Source organism: Pteropus medius, unplaced genomic scaffold, assembly GCF_902729225.1.
Source record: "Pteropus medius unplaced genomic scaffold, Ma_sr-lr_union100, whole genome shotgun sequence".
Lineage (NCBI taxonomy): Eukaryota > Metazoa > Chordata > Mammalia > Chiroptera > Pteropodidae > Pteropus > Pteropus medius.
The window spans coordinates 5,546,591-5,562,993 of NW_024352784.1; the positions used below are offsets into that span (position 1 = coordinate 5,546,591).

The window sequence follows — 16,403 nt, forward strand, 5'->3', positions numbered from 1 at the left end:
AGCTCCCACCAGGGTGCCCACCTTAACAGGGAGCGCAGAATTGTTGGACTTGCTCTGAAACGGCCAGTCTTCAGCTTTGGGCCCAAAAGTAATACAGCTCAAAGTAATATATGAGAGTATGTGCACATTTTTCTGGGGTCAAAGGCAGTTGCTGACCTTTTCTTACAAGGACATATGGCCTCAGAAAGATAAAAAACACTGGTTTCGGCCATAGGGCAAATTAAATTGGCTCCGTCAGGACTCAAACCCCAAACTCAGCCTGCATTTGGCCACTTATTAGAATCCTGGAGTAGAGAGCGCAGTATAACCCAGATTACTCCATTTTCAGGTGGGAAGCAGAGGCCCAGTGGGACAGAGCTCATTCAGAATCACATGAGAAGGAACTAGTAGCACCAAGAAAAGACCCTGTAGTCTTCAGCCTCCAAGACTCCTGCCTTGTCTGTGGCACCAGCTCCCTTAGTCCCCATTTGCACCAAGAAGCCACTACTATCCTTGTCTGAGTGGGTCAGAGCTTGGTTGATGGGGAGTTGAGCAGCGGGTGAAACCCCAGCCCATGCAGCACACAATAGGCTGTGGCCCTGAGCTGTAGGTTAACAAGCCCAACCACAGCCCAGAAACTGGCCAAGCATCTTCCCAACACCCTTGTGTAGGTGGGAGCCAAGCCCTGTAAGAACAGCAGGTCTGTTGAGTTGCTGCTAATTATTACCCTGAGCAGCCCAGCCACTCCCTCCTGCTGCCACCCACACCTGCTGGCAGAGGCTCCCCTGCAAAGGCTGCTGTGGCCCCATCAGCTTCCTTCTGGAACAGAGTGACTCTTCACTACGTTTTTACCATGGACCCCTCTGGCATCCTGATAAAGGCTATAAACCTTTCTCAGTGTTTTTAAGTATGTAATACAAAGTGCATCGGACTTCAAAAGTCCAATACTGAAATGATACTGAAATATAAATATGCACACATTAAAAAATCAATTTAGACATATAGTGACACATGCGCTTTTTATTATTATAGCAAATAAAAAGACCTAGCAGCAGGCATAATCATTACTGTAATTCTTAAGTAGTAATGATAATAAATGATTTTTCGAGATATCTGCAATAGCTATAAACATGATATGAAAACACCTCTATTTTCTATTGGTGTCACTGTCAATAGCACTGCTAATATTATTGTGGTCTGTTACATTCATAAATGAAGGAAGTACTAAATATCCGTAAGAGATGGGTAAAAATTAAGATGTCATTTTTTTTTTCCCCATCCAAGTCCATGGATTTTTGATTAGACACTTAACTGTGTGTTAAGTCCTCTTCACGCATCATCTCATGTAATCTTCCCAACACCCTGTAAGGAGATTGAAGGTCAGGGATGGGCTGTGGCTAGTGATTGGCAGGGCCAGGGCTTCACGGAAGAGCATGTTCTTGCTCTTCACAGGGCTTCTGCTGCCTCCCTGCCACTGAGCAGCCACAGGCTGCCCTGCTCACAGGCCCTAAGGACCAGAGTTTTGAATCACAAACTTTACCATGATGTGTGGGGAGGGGGTGATTGTGCAGATGGTCCTGAGCCTTCCACATGTGGAACCATTGGGGCTTTTAAGTAGTTGTTCACATCTCGTGGACCCTGTGGTGCTGGTTCCTGTGCAGCCCCACAACCTAAGAGGGTGGAGCAGGGAGCCCATTGTTCAGAGGACTGGAATTAGGCTCTGAGAAAGGAAGTTTGTTTGGTAGATTTAGTTCACTTTTGCTCGATAAACCTTTGCTGTGTTGGTTGCTGGGGCTGGAGAGGTTAATCTGACCCAGTTCTGGCTCCCAAGGTGCTCAGGAGCTGAAGGACTACCTGCCAGAAAGAGTCTGATGGGAGAGGCAGATAATGACGAGACATGCTGAGTTCTGCAAGAGAGAGGCTGTGGACATACAGGAGTTAGGGAGAGTGGACACCCCAGGCTGAGAAGGTCTGGAACTGGAACGCAGTCTTCGGACTCTGTCCGTTGTCTTTTCCTCAATCCAGGCTGCCTTAGCACCAGAGAGAAGATAGTAGATAGTAGGTAGGGATCCCTACCTTCCCAGAAAGCCCAGACATCTAGGCAGTGGGCCTGGGGTTCAGCTGCTCTGGTTCTTCTACCTCTCGGGAGAGTTAGTAGTTTGATGGCAGCTAAGTTTCTAGGCTGCTCAGACCCTCACCTGAACTTCACAGGCCCTCTCAGGTCTACCTAGAGCATCTACCTGGCTTCTGAAGGAACCTGGATACCTGTGGAATCTAGGGAGCTAAAATGTCCCTTTCCAGGCCTGAGAAAAGAGACCAGAGGCAAACTCCTCAACAATGTGAGTGACTTTGTAAGTGGCTTTAACTTAGACATAGCCATTCACCAAGTCACCTCAAGCACTTCACAGTTTGCCTTTAACAGAGTTTGGTAGGCTACAAGTGTTTCCCTGGAGACTCATCTTCCCTGTCTGTGATGTCACACTCACTCTTAAGCTGGTCCTGAAAAACTGGATGCCTGGTCATTCTATGTTCACTACCCTTCCCCAGATAGTTGTAGGATTTCACCTACCTTGGGGAGAGCCTAGGTCAGGAGTCTAGAACAGGACTGGATTGTAGATGACAAGGGACTGCCATTTTCCTGCCCTTAGACTCATGGAGAGTCTATGCTGGCCCTCCCCTCTCCCTCAGGAAACCAGAGGAGGCTCAGCGTGGTAGGAGGAAGAGAACATGGAATCAGAGCTAGGCAGAGCTCTAGAGTACCCCTGACCGGCACAGTGCCCAACAGAGAGTGGACATACAGCAAGGGTTGGCTTCCCTCCTTGGGCAGTGGAGAGGGTACTGGATGGAGGCCACACTTCTACCAAGCATGAGTACCTGCTGCCCCCAGCCCTGTGCTGAGTGCCAGGCGGCAAAAGAGACATGTGCACCCCCTCACCCCCCAGTGTGGAAAATTCGAAGGTGAGAGATCCATGTGAGAGGAGAGTATCATATTGGAGAATAGTTCTTGGAGAGATGATATCTCAGCTATGCCTTGAAGGCTAGGGAAAAATTGGAAAGATAGAAGCCCTGATGAGGGCATTTAGGGACGAGCCATGAGGCAAACCAGGCCTGGCATGGACCTTCCTCCCTCTCTGTGCCATGTTATTCAGCCTTATGGCCAACAGGCCCAGAACAAAAGTGACTACATGAAAGCTGGCCCCAGGGAGGCTTCTGAGTGTCCTGCTCATGGGCTCTGGGCTTTTGCTTGGGACTACCTGGCACTTTGTCATGTTGGAAGCAGCCAGTCCTCTTCCTGGGGCAGGACCCCTCTCACGGGTCTGTCCTGTGATAGTCAGGGGCTTCTAATTTTGGTGAATTTCTAAAGCCTCGTACAGATTATGGTTTGAATCCTGGCTCTGTCACTAGCCTGCTGGCTGACCCTGGGCAAGTTACTCTCTCCTAGAGCCTCAGTGTTCTCATCTCTAAAATGGTGTAAAAGTCACCCAACATCAGGTTTAAGACAGTGGCTCAGCCTATGTCGTGGGACGTGGAGGTACTTGGTAGGCCCCTCCCCTTGTTTGTGGTAACTGTGCTGGGCACTGAGGTGGAGAGAACATGCAAGGAGGGGACAGGAAGAACAGCTCTAAGGCAAGCTTCACAAGAAGCTGAAGTCCACCTTCACTGTTGCTATTGCCCAGACAACATGGAGCCCATGGCCATTTGATGCCAGGATAGTCCATCTGAGTCTAAGAGACAAGACTCATGTCCCCATGAGCTTGCTCCTCCCCAGGCTGTGCCAGTGGCCCCAGCTGTGCCTAGCTTAGTGCTACAATAAAGGCTCACTCAGTCACTTGGCGAGCCCTCAACCAGAGAGGAGAGTAAGGCCCACCCAGGGGAGGACAGAGCTTGACCTGTGGCCATCTGCCTGCCTTCCAGGAGTGGCCTGCAGCGTCATCCTCATGTACACATTCTGCACCGATTGCTGGCTCATCGCTGTGCTCTACTTTACCTGGCTGGTGTTTGACTGGAACACGCCCAAAAAAGGTAAGGGCATGGGTTTCCTTGCCCCACCCCTGCACCCTCAGAACCCTCCCTCCTGCACAAGCTGAGGTTCCTCATTGTGAGTGCTGCTCCTTTTTACTTAACACCTACTATGTGAAAAGCGTCAGGCTAGGCTAGGGTATGGTTTTGGGTGTGTGTGTGGGGGGGAGGACACGGGGGTAGTAAAAGTGCCTCAAAGGGCACCATTCACTTCCTGTAGGAGCTTATGCTCAATCAAGGGTTTGCATAACATGAGGGAACAAACATGGAAAGGGAGGGGTCCAGTGGGAAAGGGAAAGGATACAGCACAGGGTGATAGTCACCTACCTCAGGGTTTTACCTTGGCTCTGTCATGTCTGCCTTGCTTGAATGTCACCCTCCTTTACTCCCACTCCTTCCCAACACTGTATTTTGTTCTCTGGAAGGTGGCAGGAGGTCACAGTGGGTTCGAAATTGGGCTGTCTGGCGCTACTTTCGAGACTACTTTCCCATCCAGGTAAAGACTTGCAGGTATTATCTTGAGAGGGTGGGGATGGATGGGAAATCTGAATTGAAGCCTTAACCTACCCATCCACAGTGACCACATGTGCTGAGTTGAACCATGTGACATCTCCCACTATGATCATTTGTTCATACTCTACACCACTTAATGCAGGATTTGAGCAATTTGGGATACATAAAATGCCATACCAGGTAAAAAGAAAAATCAAGACTTGAGGGAAAAAAATACTAGTATTTCAGCCATAAGGGTCAACAAAGTTGTGGTAGTTGAGCTTCATCATTAGCTCTGAGCTTCCTGGCAGCCAGGGCTAAAGGGGAAAAGCGATTGTTGGTTCTCATTTGGAGAAAGGAAAGCGCTTGCTAGTTCCTTGGGAAACAAGACTCGTTCTAGCATTTGGACCTAAAAGATGTTTCAGACGCTGAGATCCTGAGTGATACAATTAGCAGGTATAATAGCAGATATTCCAGCCATCGCTTGTCTGCCTTTCAGTGAATGTGAAAGGCATAACTAAAAATGGAGTTGATTTATCAAGAACAATGCTAAAGTAGTCCATCGGCTTAAACCAAGGTTAGCACTAAACCAAGCATAACAATAGGTGTGAGGGGCCTCCTTTCCTTCTGAAGCTTTTACAGAAATATCACTTCTCTCAGACAATTATGGATGGGTTGCTGGGGGTCACGGCCATGAGAATGAGGACCCAGGAAATTTGATGTGTGTTGAAAGAAGAGTGAGACCCTAGTTGCTGAAGGGCTTGGGGAAGGCTTCTAGAGTAGCTGCTCCTAGGACTGCATCCTAAAGATAAATAGCACTGAAGAGTCAGGGAAAACAATGAGAGCATAGGCACCTGAATTTGAGAAGAAGAAGCCTGTGGAATGCAGAGGGAGGATCTCCATTTACTGGGCTTTCTAGGAGCCAATACCTTTCTCCAAGGAGTCTCCTTTAACCCTTACAGCACCCTGTAGGGGGTATTAACTTTATCCCCTTTTTAAAGAAGAGAAAGCTGAAGGTCAGAGTAACAAAGCTGACTGGGGTTAGTGAGGGGTAGAGCCAAGATTTCAATTGCTGTCTTTCCTCAAAGTCTGGGTTCTTCTCACTGTAGCACGCTGCCTCCTGTGCACTAGAGCCATGGGAAATAAGCTTGGGGAGACACTCAGGCTTCTCTTAGGCTTGGTGGACGGAGGCAGGAAAAGCCCAATATGGCTCTGGGTGAGGCACCGTATCTTTCAGGGTGCAGTCTCCCCATATGAAGCAAGTTTAGACGAGTTTGGTCTCTGAGTTTCCTTCCTGTTGTACCATTGGCTCCTCTGGGCCCCCCACACTGGTCTTCTGGTCTTCTGAGCCCGTCTTCTCTTAGGCCAACCTTTAGGTCCTGACAGGATAAATGGTGGCTTGGTCTGGCTCTCAGTCTCATCTCAGTCACCCTGCCTGTGGTCTGCAAGCTCGGTTGACAAGGCAGAGGAATCTGGGCCCTGATGCATATGGATGAAGCTGGTAGATTCTAGATAACTCTGGCAGAATCCTGAAGGTTTTCCCTGCAGGGGAAAGACCTGTCTGGCCAGCCCGCTCAGCACCTCAGCCCCGGCACACCCTAGCTGCTGAGGTAACCCAGCAAGAGAGAGTGGGGTCTGAAGAGTATAAAAGTGTGCATGACACAGGGTGGTATATGTATGCCGTTGTGAGTCAGTGACTGAGACATCCTGGCATGCTGCCTGAGGGAGGTGGTAACTGCACATTCCTTCACTGCACTTGGTGTTGTGGGGCAGCCCAAGGGCTAGCTCCCTTTGCCCACCTCAGCCCAAGCCCACTTCTCCCAGGATCCTCAGGGTCGGGGTTCCTGCTCCTCTTTTTCCCTGACCCCATCTCTGGCTGCAAGGAATTCAAGGATGTTGTTGCTGGGAGGATGTTGCCTCATAGGACCCAACCCTCTCAATTTGGAGGTGAGGAAACACTCCCAAAGAGAGGCAAGGACTGGTCCACGTGTACAGCGAGTCCATGCCAGCGTTAGTACTAGAATCTGGGCCCCAGGTTCTTTCCCACTGAATTCTTACTGCCTGTTTCTCTGTGAAAGATTCAGTCCCAGATGTCCTATTGGATTGAGCCTTGCTTCCTGAGTCTCCCTCTATTTGGCTGTTGTAGATCTGGGTTGAGTTCCTGCTCTTTGTCACTCCATTCATGGATCGACAATTGTTGCTTCCCGTGCAGTGCTAGGCATGAGGATACAGAAGGGTCAGCCTTAGTCCCTGCCCTCAGGTGGGCTCATCATCTTAACAGATCCTGCTAGACTTTGTCATTTTCTGCCCTTGAGACCATAGGCTCATTTTCTCAAGCTCAGTGAGCTTCATTAACCTTGTGCAGAATGGAGCTGTTCATATGATCTACTGCGGCCCTCACCTAAGGGGCCAGGCCTCAATGTGCAGGGTGGCCTGCCCCTTGGGAAACCTCCTCAAGGCCGATAGGCCCCTCCACCCAGAAGAGGGTGACTTGATGACTGTTGGTCAGAACTGGGACAGGCGAATGCCCTTCCCTGGTGATCTCTGCCTTTTTGAAAAAACAAAAACAGAATCCCATGTCCCTTATCACACCTCTGTTCTAAGAAGTCAGCTGGGAGTTGGAGCCACAAGACACATGTGAGCTGGCCCTGGGAAGGCCCCTGAGCACCAGGACGAAAGCCACGCTAGGTCTGAGACGGGCTGGGCTGTCGGAGCTCAGCCTGGGCTCTCTTCTTGCCTGCTGGTGACTTTAGCCAAGCTACTGCTTGAGGTCTCAAGCTTCTCTTCTGTGAGAGGGTTTGGCCTTGGTGACCTGGCATCAGGGCTGATACACTGTGAAGTTGTATATGACCCTCTTGTCTCATCCCCTTTTCCCAGCCTCTTGCCAATGGTCGTATAATGGTCTTTAGCTGTACCACCTACCCACACCTCTCCTCTCCTTTCTTAGTGGAGGCTCTTTGCTCTTTGCCACCAGAGCAGCTCAGCTGACCCAGAGAGCATCCCTTATCTCAGCAGAGGTGAGGCTCATGTGTTAGCATAGCCACCAGGACTGCTGGCTACCTGGGAGAGGAGTGGATAGTGCCTGGGTCACTGATTCCTGAGAGAGAGGCAGGATCTTTGGAGAGGAGACTAGGAGAGACTCTCTGAGCTTAGGATCATCTATCTGTCTATCTGCCTAATTTCACATATGGGCCTACTGAGGCCCAGAGAGGAGGGACTATCCCAAGGTCACAAGACAAATCAATATCAGGACTGGTATAGGAACCAAGGCTGTCTTCTTTGGGGCCCAGGTTCTCACTCCTGCGTTCCTCTGCCACCGTGCCCTGCTGTGTGAGCTCAGCCAAATCTCTGCTCTTCTCTGGGTTCGAGTTTCCCTCTATATCGTTCCAGGGTGGCACAAGCCTATCTGAGCATCTTTCCTTCCCTGGAAGGCAGAGTGTGAGGAGTGACTTGCTGAGAATGTATTCCAGGCTTACATGAGCCAGCAGGCCTGGCCTGGCCACCACATTGGACAGAGACTTTGTTATGGGAGGCAGTCAGGGGACACAAGAGCAGACATGTCAACAGAGCCTTCATCAGCAGTGTCCTTCCTCTTCTCTCTAGGATGGACACTCTGTACAGTCCTAGGAGGAAGGTACTGTGACGCAAAGACAGATCAAAGCTGCATCAGATGACTGCATTCTTCTGGGTACTGCACCAGGGCCATTAACTTGTACTGTGCCCCCAAGGCACCTCATTTAATCAAATGTCCTATCGGACAGAGACTTGGGGAAGAAGGAAATGATTTAAAGAGCCAGCTAGGGTTCCACCAGGTGACACATCTATAATTCAGGCCCCAGGAAAAGCACACCTGAGTGGCCTCATTAGAGGTAGAGGATGTTTCACTGTACCCTCTAGGAAAGCAGCAACTCCTTTCTCTAGGCCTCAGTTTTCCCCTTCTTATGAAAGGAATGGCATAGATGAGGGCTCTGCCAACCCATTCTGTACTTTGGGCTCCCAGGCCCGGCCACCAGCTCAGGAGCAGGTTTCTGGCGTGCTACTGGCTGCCTCTGCTTACCTCAGCACCTTCCTTCTTCGTGGAAACTGGCACAAGGTGCTTTTTCATTCTAGTTTACTGAGAGCTAACGTGGTGGGCAGACCTGCTCTTTAGGTAACAAAACGTCAGGACGACCTCTTTGCAAAGCTCATAAAGCTGGGCTCCCATTAGATCTCATTGCCCCCACCCCACAAATCATGGATTAAGTTGCTGCTTTTCTCCATTTATGTAGTGGACAGCTAAGAGTTGGTTGGGTTTTGAGCAGCTTTAATTTGCTTGCCAAAGGCAAAGTGGGATAAAGAGTAAGAATGCAATAGGGGTTAAAACTCAGGAGGTCTTGCTTACCCTTACACATATGGGCAGTTACAGAGCTGGCAATAGTGCCAGCCAATCTCGCTTCCATCTCCCCTCCAGCCTTCCTCACCTGAAGATTCAGATTTCAGTTTCCCAGAGGCCAGCCACCCTCCCTCTACTACCACCCCGCCCCCAATTGAGCACAGGTTCCTTCCCTCAGCCAGGAGGTTCCCAAATTTGGAGTCATGGAAAACCTAGGCTCTTGATATTCTGCCAATGACCAGTGTCTGCTTCCAGTTGGCACCATTGCATGGAAGTGGTCACTTTCATGCTCTGCAGGTAGCAGTGTCATCAGTGCCACCGCTCTAGAGAGGTAGGGCAGCCCATAGGACCAAAATGTTCATATCCTTTGACCCAGGAACTGTTTTTCTAAAAGTTTGTCTCAAGGAAATAATCAGACATGTGGGTAAAAATAAGATATTTATAGAAGCATAGAGAAATTCTGAGAGAAATTTTGGAAACTTTTTAAAGGTCCATCAGTTGGGATTTGATTATAGTTCCATTACATGTAGATAGCTGTGTGACAGAATAATACAGCCATAAGAAGACGTGTTACGGAGGAATTGTGATAAGGAAGAATAGATATCATATGCTTGGTAAGAAGTTATGTAAAAATGGTATCCACCACATGACTTCTATTTTGTAAGGTTTTTTTTTTTTTTTTTTTTTAAAGCATGTGTATATTATTTGAGTAGAAAAATGACTCAACATATCAGAGTAGTTTAGCTGGAGGATGGAGGCATGACAGGTGCTTCTGTTCTTACTTTCCTATATTTTGAAAATTCTCTATGGTCAGTCATTATTTTTCTAATCAGCAAACAAATATTTTATTTTCCAAACAAAATATCGATGCTCTCCACCCTTCTTCCTACCCTCCAACCCCACTGTGTTTGTTGTAGTGCTGCGTAGGTGCCTCCTGTTGCTCAAGGTTTAGGGAAACTTGGCACCACCCATCCCACCCTCCAAGCCACTGGCCTCAGGGCAGAGGGTGGGCCCCAGGGAAGCTGATCATTCTTTAGAGCATCCCAGGACAGCTTTGTTAATAGAACCACACGTCAGCTGCCCAGCGACCTCCCTGTCCCTAATGTGGCTGGCACAAGGTTTGTTGCTTGCCCTTGTCCTTCCTGCATCAGAGCCCGAGCTGAACCTGGCTGCCTAGAAGGAAGTTTCCATTCTGGCCAGCTCCACTGTTCCCTCTCTAGCCAGCCTAAGGGACTTGGACTTTATCCCGATGGGAGCTGGAGAGTGACAGGTGTTGCACTGAGTTTTAGAACAGTCACTCTGGCTGTGGTGAGGACGATGGTCCCAGAGGGAGGGAAGGCAGGAGTCTGGCAGAGTGCGAATAAGAGGACTTGGTGCGTTTGGCTGGAAAAATAGGAAGAATAAAAGAGAAAGTCTCCCCACTCCTCATTCCCAGAGACTCGCAGTCCAAATCATGACCACCGAGCACCAGGCACTGTGGCCCCAGTGATGAGAGTGAGGTCAGGTGTGGAGTCACTTCAGGCCCAGAGTGCCAGGGGGCATGGCACACCCAGTCTGTCCCCTACTTTCTGGGCATGCCCCAGTACCCATCACCTGGTCGGTTTCCTCTCACCTCGGGTTTTCCCTACAGCTGGTGAAGACACACAACCTGCTGACCACCAGGAACTACATCTTCGGATACCACCCCCATGGCATCATGGGCCTGGGTGCCTTCTGTAACTTCAGCACAGAGGCCACGGAAGTGAGCAAGAAGTTCCCTGGCATAAGGCCCTACCTGGCCACACTGGCTGGCAACTTTCGGATGCCAGTGCTGAGGGAGTACTTGATGTCTGGAGGTGAGAATCCACCTCTGCCTGTCCTTGCTGGGCTCCACTCTCAAGGCCTGATCCTCTCCACTGGGCAAGGTCACAGAGAGGCCAGGAAGCCAATACACCATGCTCCAGTGGCTGGTCCTTTGCTGAGAGATGCAGCCTGCTACAGGCACAGTGGGTCAGGGTTGAACAGGAGAGCTGTTCATACGGTCTTCAGGATTCAACTCGGATAACAGCTTTCCTAGGAAGCCTTCTCTGACTCCTTTTCTTGGCGCCCCAGTGCCTGTGCTGCCCTCTGCACAATCTGATTTTTATCCATGGCTGCCTGTAACCCCCTACCAGCTTGATTCACTGGACTTCCCAACACCTGGCACCAGCCTGGCAGAATTAAAACCTCAGGGAATGTTTGCCAAATGAATGAGTTCCCTAAACAACCTTGTATTGTCCCAATTTTACAGATAAGTAATCCAAGGCTCAGAAAAAAAATAACTTACTCAGGGCCATGCAACTTCTAAGTGGCTGGGTTAGGTGTGGGGCCCAAGTCCAAGGCTCTTTCTTTTTATCTGTGGGCAGGGGGTAGTGGAGTGCTTCTGTGAGTGGCCCTGACTGTGTGCCTCTCCCCACCCCCAAGGCATCTGTCCTGTGAACCGGGACACCATAGACTACTTGCTTTCGAAGAATGGGAGTGGCAATGCCATCATCATCGTGGTTGGGGGCGCAGCCGAATCCCTTAGCTCCATGCCTGGCAAGAATGCAGTCACCCTGCGCAACCGCAAGGGCTTTGTGAAACTGGCCCTGCGTCATGGGTAAGAGCCTCCTGACACACACACGCACACAATGCATATACCCGTGCACATGTACGTCCACATATATCCCTCCGAAGCTTTGCTTTGCCCAGGGCAACAACTCCTTGGCTCCTGGGGGCATGGCCTAGACCCCAGGAAGGCACAGAAGAGAGTTCACCATCCTGTGTGGGAGGAGAGGTTGGAGCCCAGACGTTCAGGCCAAGTTGTTCAAGTATAGCCTGGGTGTCTGGGTGGGGCACAAATGGAGCCTGTGTCCCCGGGCCCTTGCCAGTGGGCTGAGAAGCCAGGCTCATATGCAGGATTATGCCTTGGGTCCAAAATATGTCATGCTGCTAGGAGAGCAAGAGGCCAGGAAAGAGGATAGCATGGCTGGAAATATCAAGGAAGGCTTCCTGAAGGAGTGACACTGAGGATAGGCAGAGAGGAGCTGGGCAGCTTGGATTTCCGTGACCTTTTCTAGAAGACCAGAGGCACATTCTGTGTGGCCACTTGTTCAGCACATTTCATTTGACAAAGCACATTCACTTCTAAGTCCCCTTCGATTCCACAGCAATCTCGTAGGGGATGACATCCCCATTTTCCATTTGAGAAAACTGAGTAATGCTAAGTGATCCAGTTAGGGCCATACTGTAAAATTCAGAGCCAAGCTCTTTGGACTCCAGGTCCACTGTTTCCCCGCTCCCTCCACCCCACCATAACTGGGCTCTGGGTGACCCCAGGAGGAGGGTCCTGAGATGTCCAACCTCCACCGGAGATGTAGCTGGGTGTGAATGTAGCCTGCTGTCAATCATGAGCTGGGGATGATACTAACCACCTAGGCCCCACCCAGCCTTCCTCTGTCTCCTTAGGACATTACCTCAGACCTCAGAGGAGGCTGCTCTTCTGGGTCCACGCCTGTGCCAGGCACTAGGGACACAATCAGATCAGACCCAGTCCTTGCATTCAGGGCAGGGGGAAGTGGGGAGGAACAGACAGTGACAACACAGCATGCTGAGAACTGTGACACAGAACCAGGAGAGGCCTAGGTTGGGCCTGGGACACGGAGAACTTCTCAGGAGTGGCAGGCCCTGAAGGATAAGAAAGAACAGGCATTTTAGAGCAGGGCTCTCCACCTTCCCTTTGCCTAGTTGTCTCAAAGCCCTGACATGCTCTCCAGTCACTAATGGGGGCAGAGGGGGAGGGCCTGTCCGAACCTGGTAGTGAGGGGACACATGGTTTGGGATCCCCTGGGTGATTCTGGCACAGCCCTGGGGGAAGAGAGTTTGGCTAGCATCCAAAGCCTCTAGAGCCGACAGAAGGAACCGAAGCCCGTGATTGGGGTGTGACAGACCCTGGATTCTCTCTTTCTTGCAGAGCTGACCTGGTTCCCACTTACTCCTTTGGGGAGAATGAGGTCTACAAGCAGGTGATCTTTGAGGAGGGCTCCTGGGGCCGATGGGTCCAGAAGAAGTTCCAGAAGTACATTGGCTTCGCCCCATGTATCTTTCATGGCCGAGGCTTCTTCTCCTCTGACACCTGGGGGCTGGTGCCCTACTCCAAGCCTATCACCACTGTCGGTGAGCCCCCCTGCCTGTATGCCCTGAACTTGAGGTGCCACACCGCTAGTTAGTGATAGAGTTAGGATTCATATCCAGGCCATCGGCTCTGATGTCCGTGCTCTAAACTATGAAGACATGTTGGGTGCTGCCATGTGGGAATGATTAGTGGGAGGTGAGTGTGGGAAGATGGAGAATATTTCTACTACTGTGAGCCAAGCTGTGCAAGTAAGAAAGCAAGACCCAGCAGTTCTGTGTTTTCAGAACCCAGGAGTCTTATCAGGAAAGACCTTTTTACAGCAAAGACCAATAGGGGGTGTGAGAGGGATGTGCAAGGTGCTCTGGGGGTCATAGTGGACCCCAGGGAGGAGGTGACTTTTACACTGTTAGCTGAATAGGAATTGTCCAGCAAAAGAGGTGGGGGGAGAGAGTTTTGTCAGAAACAAAAGCCTAAGTAAAGTTCACGGAGTAAGATTGTATAGATTTTCGAGGAGCAGAAATAAAAAAAATCAACATGACTGGAGCATAGTCCTGTGAGAAGTGTAGCAAAAAACTGGCTGCATTTGGCCCTCAGCTGTATTGTTTTGGGTTTATTTGGGGCCATTTAGAGGATTCCAAAGGATTACCTCTTGTAGATGGTGTGTGTGTGTGTGTGTGTGTATGTGTATTAATGGTTCACAAGCTAGAGCATGTGGGCCACAAACCATAGACGTTAGGGGCCAAAGCTCGCATAGATCTTTGAATTAATCAGGGCCAGGTGTTCTGCTTTGCACTTTAGACAGAGACTGACTTTTTGCATTTTAGGTCACATGACCAAGACTCATCCTTGACTCTTGTTATATATAAATTGCATACCCGGTTTGATCTCTGTGAGGCAGCAGGGACATTTCCATGCTCGGGGTGGCTGGACGGGGAGAGGATCCTGTGGGCAATGTGAAGGAATTTGCTCTTCTCCTTCTACTTGAGGGTTTTGGGGAGGGGAGGTTTAGATTTGCATTTTAAAGTGACCGTCGGAGGTGCTGGATAGAAAATAAGTTAGAAGGGGCAAAAATGGAAGCCACAAGACCAGTCAGGAGGCTTTTGTGGTAGCTGGTGCCTTGGACCAAGGAAATGGAAGAGACTTGCAATGAACTTAGGGGAAATTTTAGAAGTGTCTTTGAGAGGACTTCATGATGAATTGAGTATGGAGATGAAACAGGATTAGGAAATGAAACACAGAGGTATGAATGTTGGTCTCCTCCCTCTTCCGCCCTTATCACACTTCTCAAAGCATGTCACGTTATTTCACAAAATCCTCAGCAAAGCCCCTGTGAGGAAGGTTCTCCATGTGATAGATGAGGAAACTAAGGCTCAGAGAGGTGAAGTGACTTGCCCAGAGCAGGGCAAAAGCGAAGCCATTCCCTGATCCCACAACTCTCGCAGGAGCTTCCAGCTGAGTGCAGTGGGTGCAGCCAGTCTTTATCCCACCTGCTGCTTAGTGGCTCTGTGGCCTTGGGCAGGTCCCTTCCCACCTCCCTGGGCCTCAGTCTTCTCATCTGCAAAAGGGACAACCTGAGATAGAGCACATTTGGCACTTGGTTGGCACGTAGCACAGGGTTGCTGCCATTGACATCATGGTGGACGCCCAGGGAGGGTGGGCCCAAATAGCATTGACTAACCAGAGGCCTCTGTCCCATTGCTGCAGTGGGTGAGCCCATCACCATCCCCAAGCTAGAGCACCCGACCCAGCAAGACATTGACCTGTACCACAGCATGTACATGGAGTCCCTGGTGAAGCTCTTCGACAAGCACAAGACCAAGTTCGGCCTCCCGGAGACCGAGGTCCTGGAGGTGAACTGAGCCAGCCCTCAGGCCAGCCGCTGGAGGAACCAGCTGCAAATCATTTTCTACCAAGTTCTCAACTGCTTTTTGTTCTGTAAATTTGGAAGCGTCATGGGTGTCTGTGGGTTATTTAAGAGAAATTATAATAATTTTGTTAAACCATTACAATGTTAGGTCTTTTTTAAGAAGGAAAAAGTGAGTATTTCAAGCTCTTTCGCTTCCAGTTTGTCCTGTTCTAGGTGGTGGCTAACACGTATGGGTCTTTATGGTTTCTCAACCAACCCCTCTTCTTCCTTTCCCAAAACTGCAGAGAAAACTCAGTCCTGGTGAATTGGGGAAGAAGAACAGCCATTAGTGACTCAGGCCAGTTAGAGTATTTATTTGTTCGTTGCCCCTGGAGGATGAGGGGCAGAACTACTGCTAATACAAACACCTCTATTCCCAGCTACCTTGACTTGACAGCAGGACTAGTCCCTCTTGCCAAGGGGAAGACTCAAAGGACACAATTGTCCCATTTTGAAGAGTGCAGTGATGAGCATCTGGACTGTTCCAATTTGATTCTCCTTTCTGCCACTCCCCACACCTCCAGTCTTTCAAATCTGAGCCTGGACTGGCCTCCAAAGTGACAATGAGGGTGGTGATGACCCTGTGCTGGGGAACAGGGCTGTCCCAGATGTGCCATCTCGTGGATTATCCAGCTGCCACATTCTGGTTGGAGTGACTGGTTTTCCTCAGGGGGCTGATGGCACGGCCCCAGCACTGACCTAGCCTTCATCTAGAAGAATTCCATACTTCCAGTGGCTTCGGTTTGCTTAACCACACCCCAAGTGTGGGCGTGAGGAAGGGGTCCCTCTTCCTGTTCACAGAGGGGCTTGACATTCTAAATAGCAGATTGGTTCCAGAACAGTCGGCCCCCAAACCCAAGCCTCATATGTGTGCCTTTCTGAGAAGGTGAGGGCCAGAGAAGAAACCAAGCCCTTCCTATGTGTGTTCTGTTTTCTCTTGATGAGATCATTGTACCATGTCAGACTTTTGTATATTCTTAAACAAATAAATAAAAACAAGCATCCTCTATGAGTCCTTGCTGGGGATACATCTGCATCACTTGGGGAGATCACGACCCCAGCCAGGCCACCTGCCAAGCCCTCTCCCCCTTCCTCCTTTGGCCCATGTGACCCTGTATGGTATATTAGTTTTCTGTTGCTGTGTAACAAATTACTCCAACACTTAGTGGCTTCAAACAACACTGTGCCCACCGTTTCTGAGAGTCGAGAAGCAGCTTAGCTGGGCCCTCTGCTTCAGGGTCTCTCATAAGGCTGTAGCCAAGGTATCCATTGGGCTGCAGCATATCAAGGCTTGACTGAGGGAGGATCCACTTCCAAGGTTATTCATGTTGTTGTGGGCAGGATTCACCTCCTCACTGGCTGTTGACTAGAGGCCATTTTCAGTTCTTTGCCACATGGGCCCTTTCATAGAGTAACTCACAGCATAGCAGCTGGCTCCATCAGAGTTAGTAAACAAGACACATCAGAAAAGAGAGTGCAAGACAGAAATCAGTCTTTTATAA

General features: G+C 49.9%; 1 protein-coding gene across 1 annotated transcript in view; it reads left to right on the forward strand.

Annotated features, from left to right (window-relative positions):
• DGAT2 (diacylglycerol O-acyltransferase 2) overlaps nt 1-15,913 on the forward strand; it is a 32,237-nt gene extending 16,324 nt beyond the window's left edge. The window contains exons 3-8 of the mRNA XM_039848084.1: nt 3,895-4,002; nt 4,425-4,495; nt 10,494-10,698; nt 11,306-11,480; nt 12,834-13,036; nt 14,700-15,913. Coding sequence (XP_039704018.1) covers nt 3,895-4,002; nt 4,425-4,495; nt 10,494-10,698; nt 11,306-11,480; nt 12,834-13,036; nt 14,700-14,854 — 917 coding nt within the window. The 3' untranslated portion in view covers nt 14,855-15,913. The remainder of the gene's footprint in view (nt 1-3,894; nt 4,003-4,424; nt 4,496-10,493; nt 10,699-11,305; nt 11,481-12,833; nt 13,037-14,699) is intronic.
• The last annotated feature ends 490 nt before the right edge of the window (nt 15,914-16,403 follow it).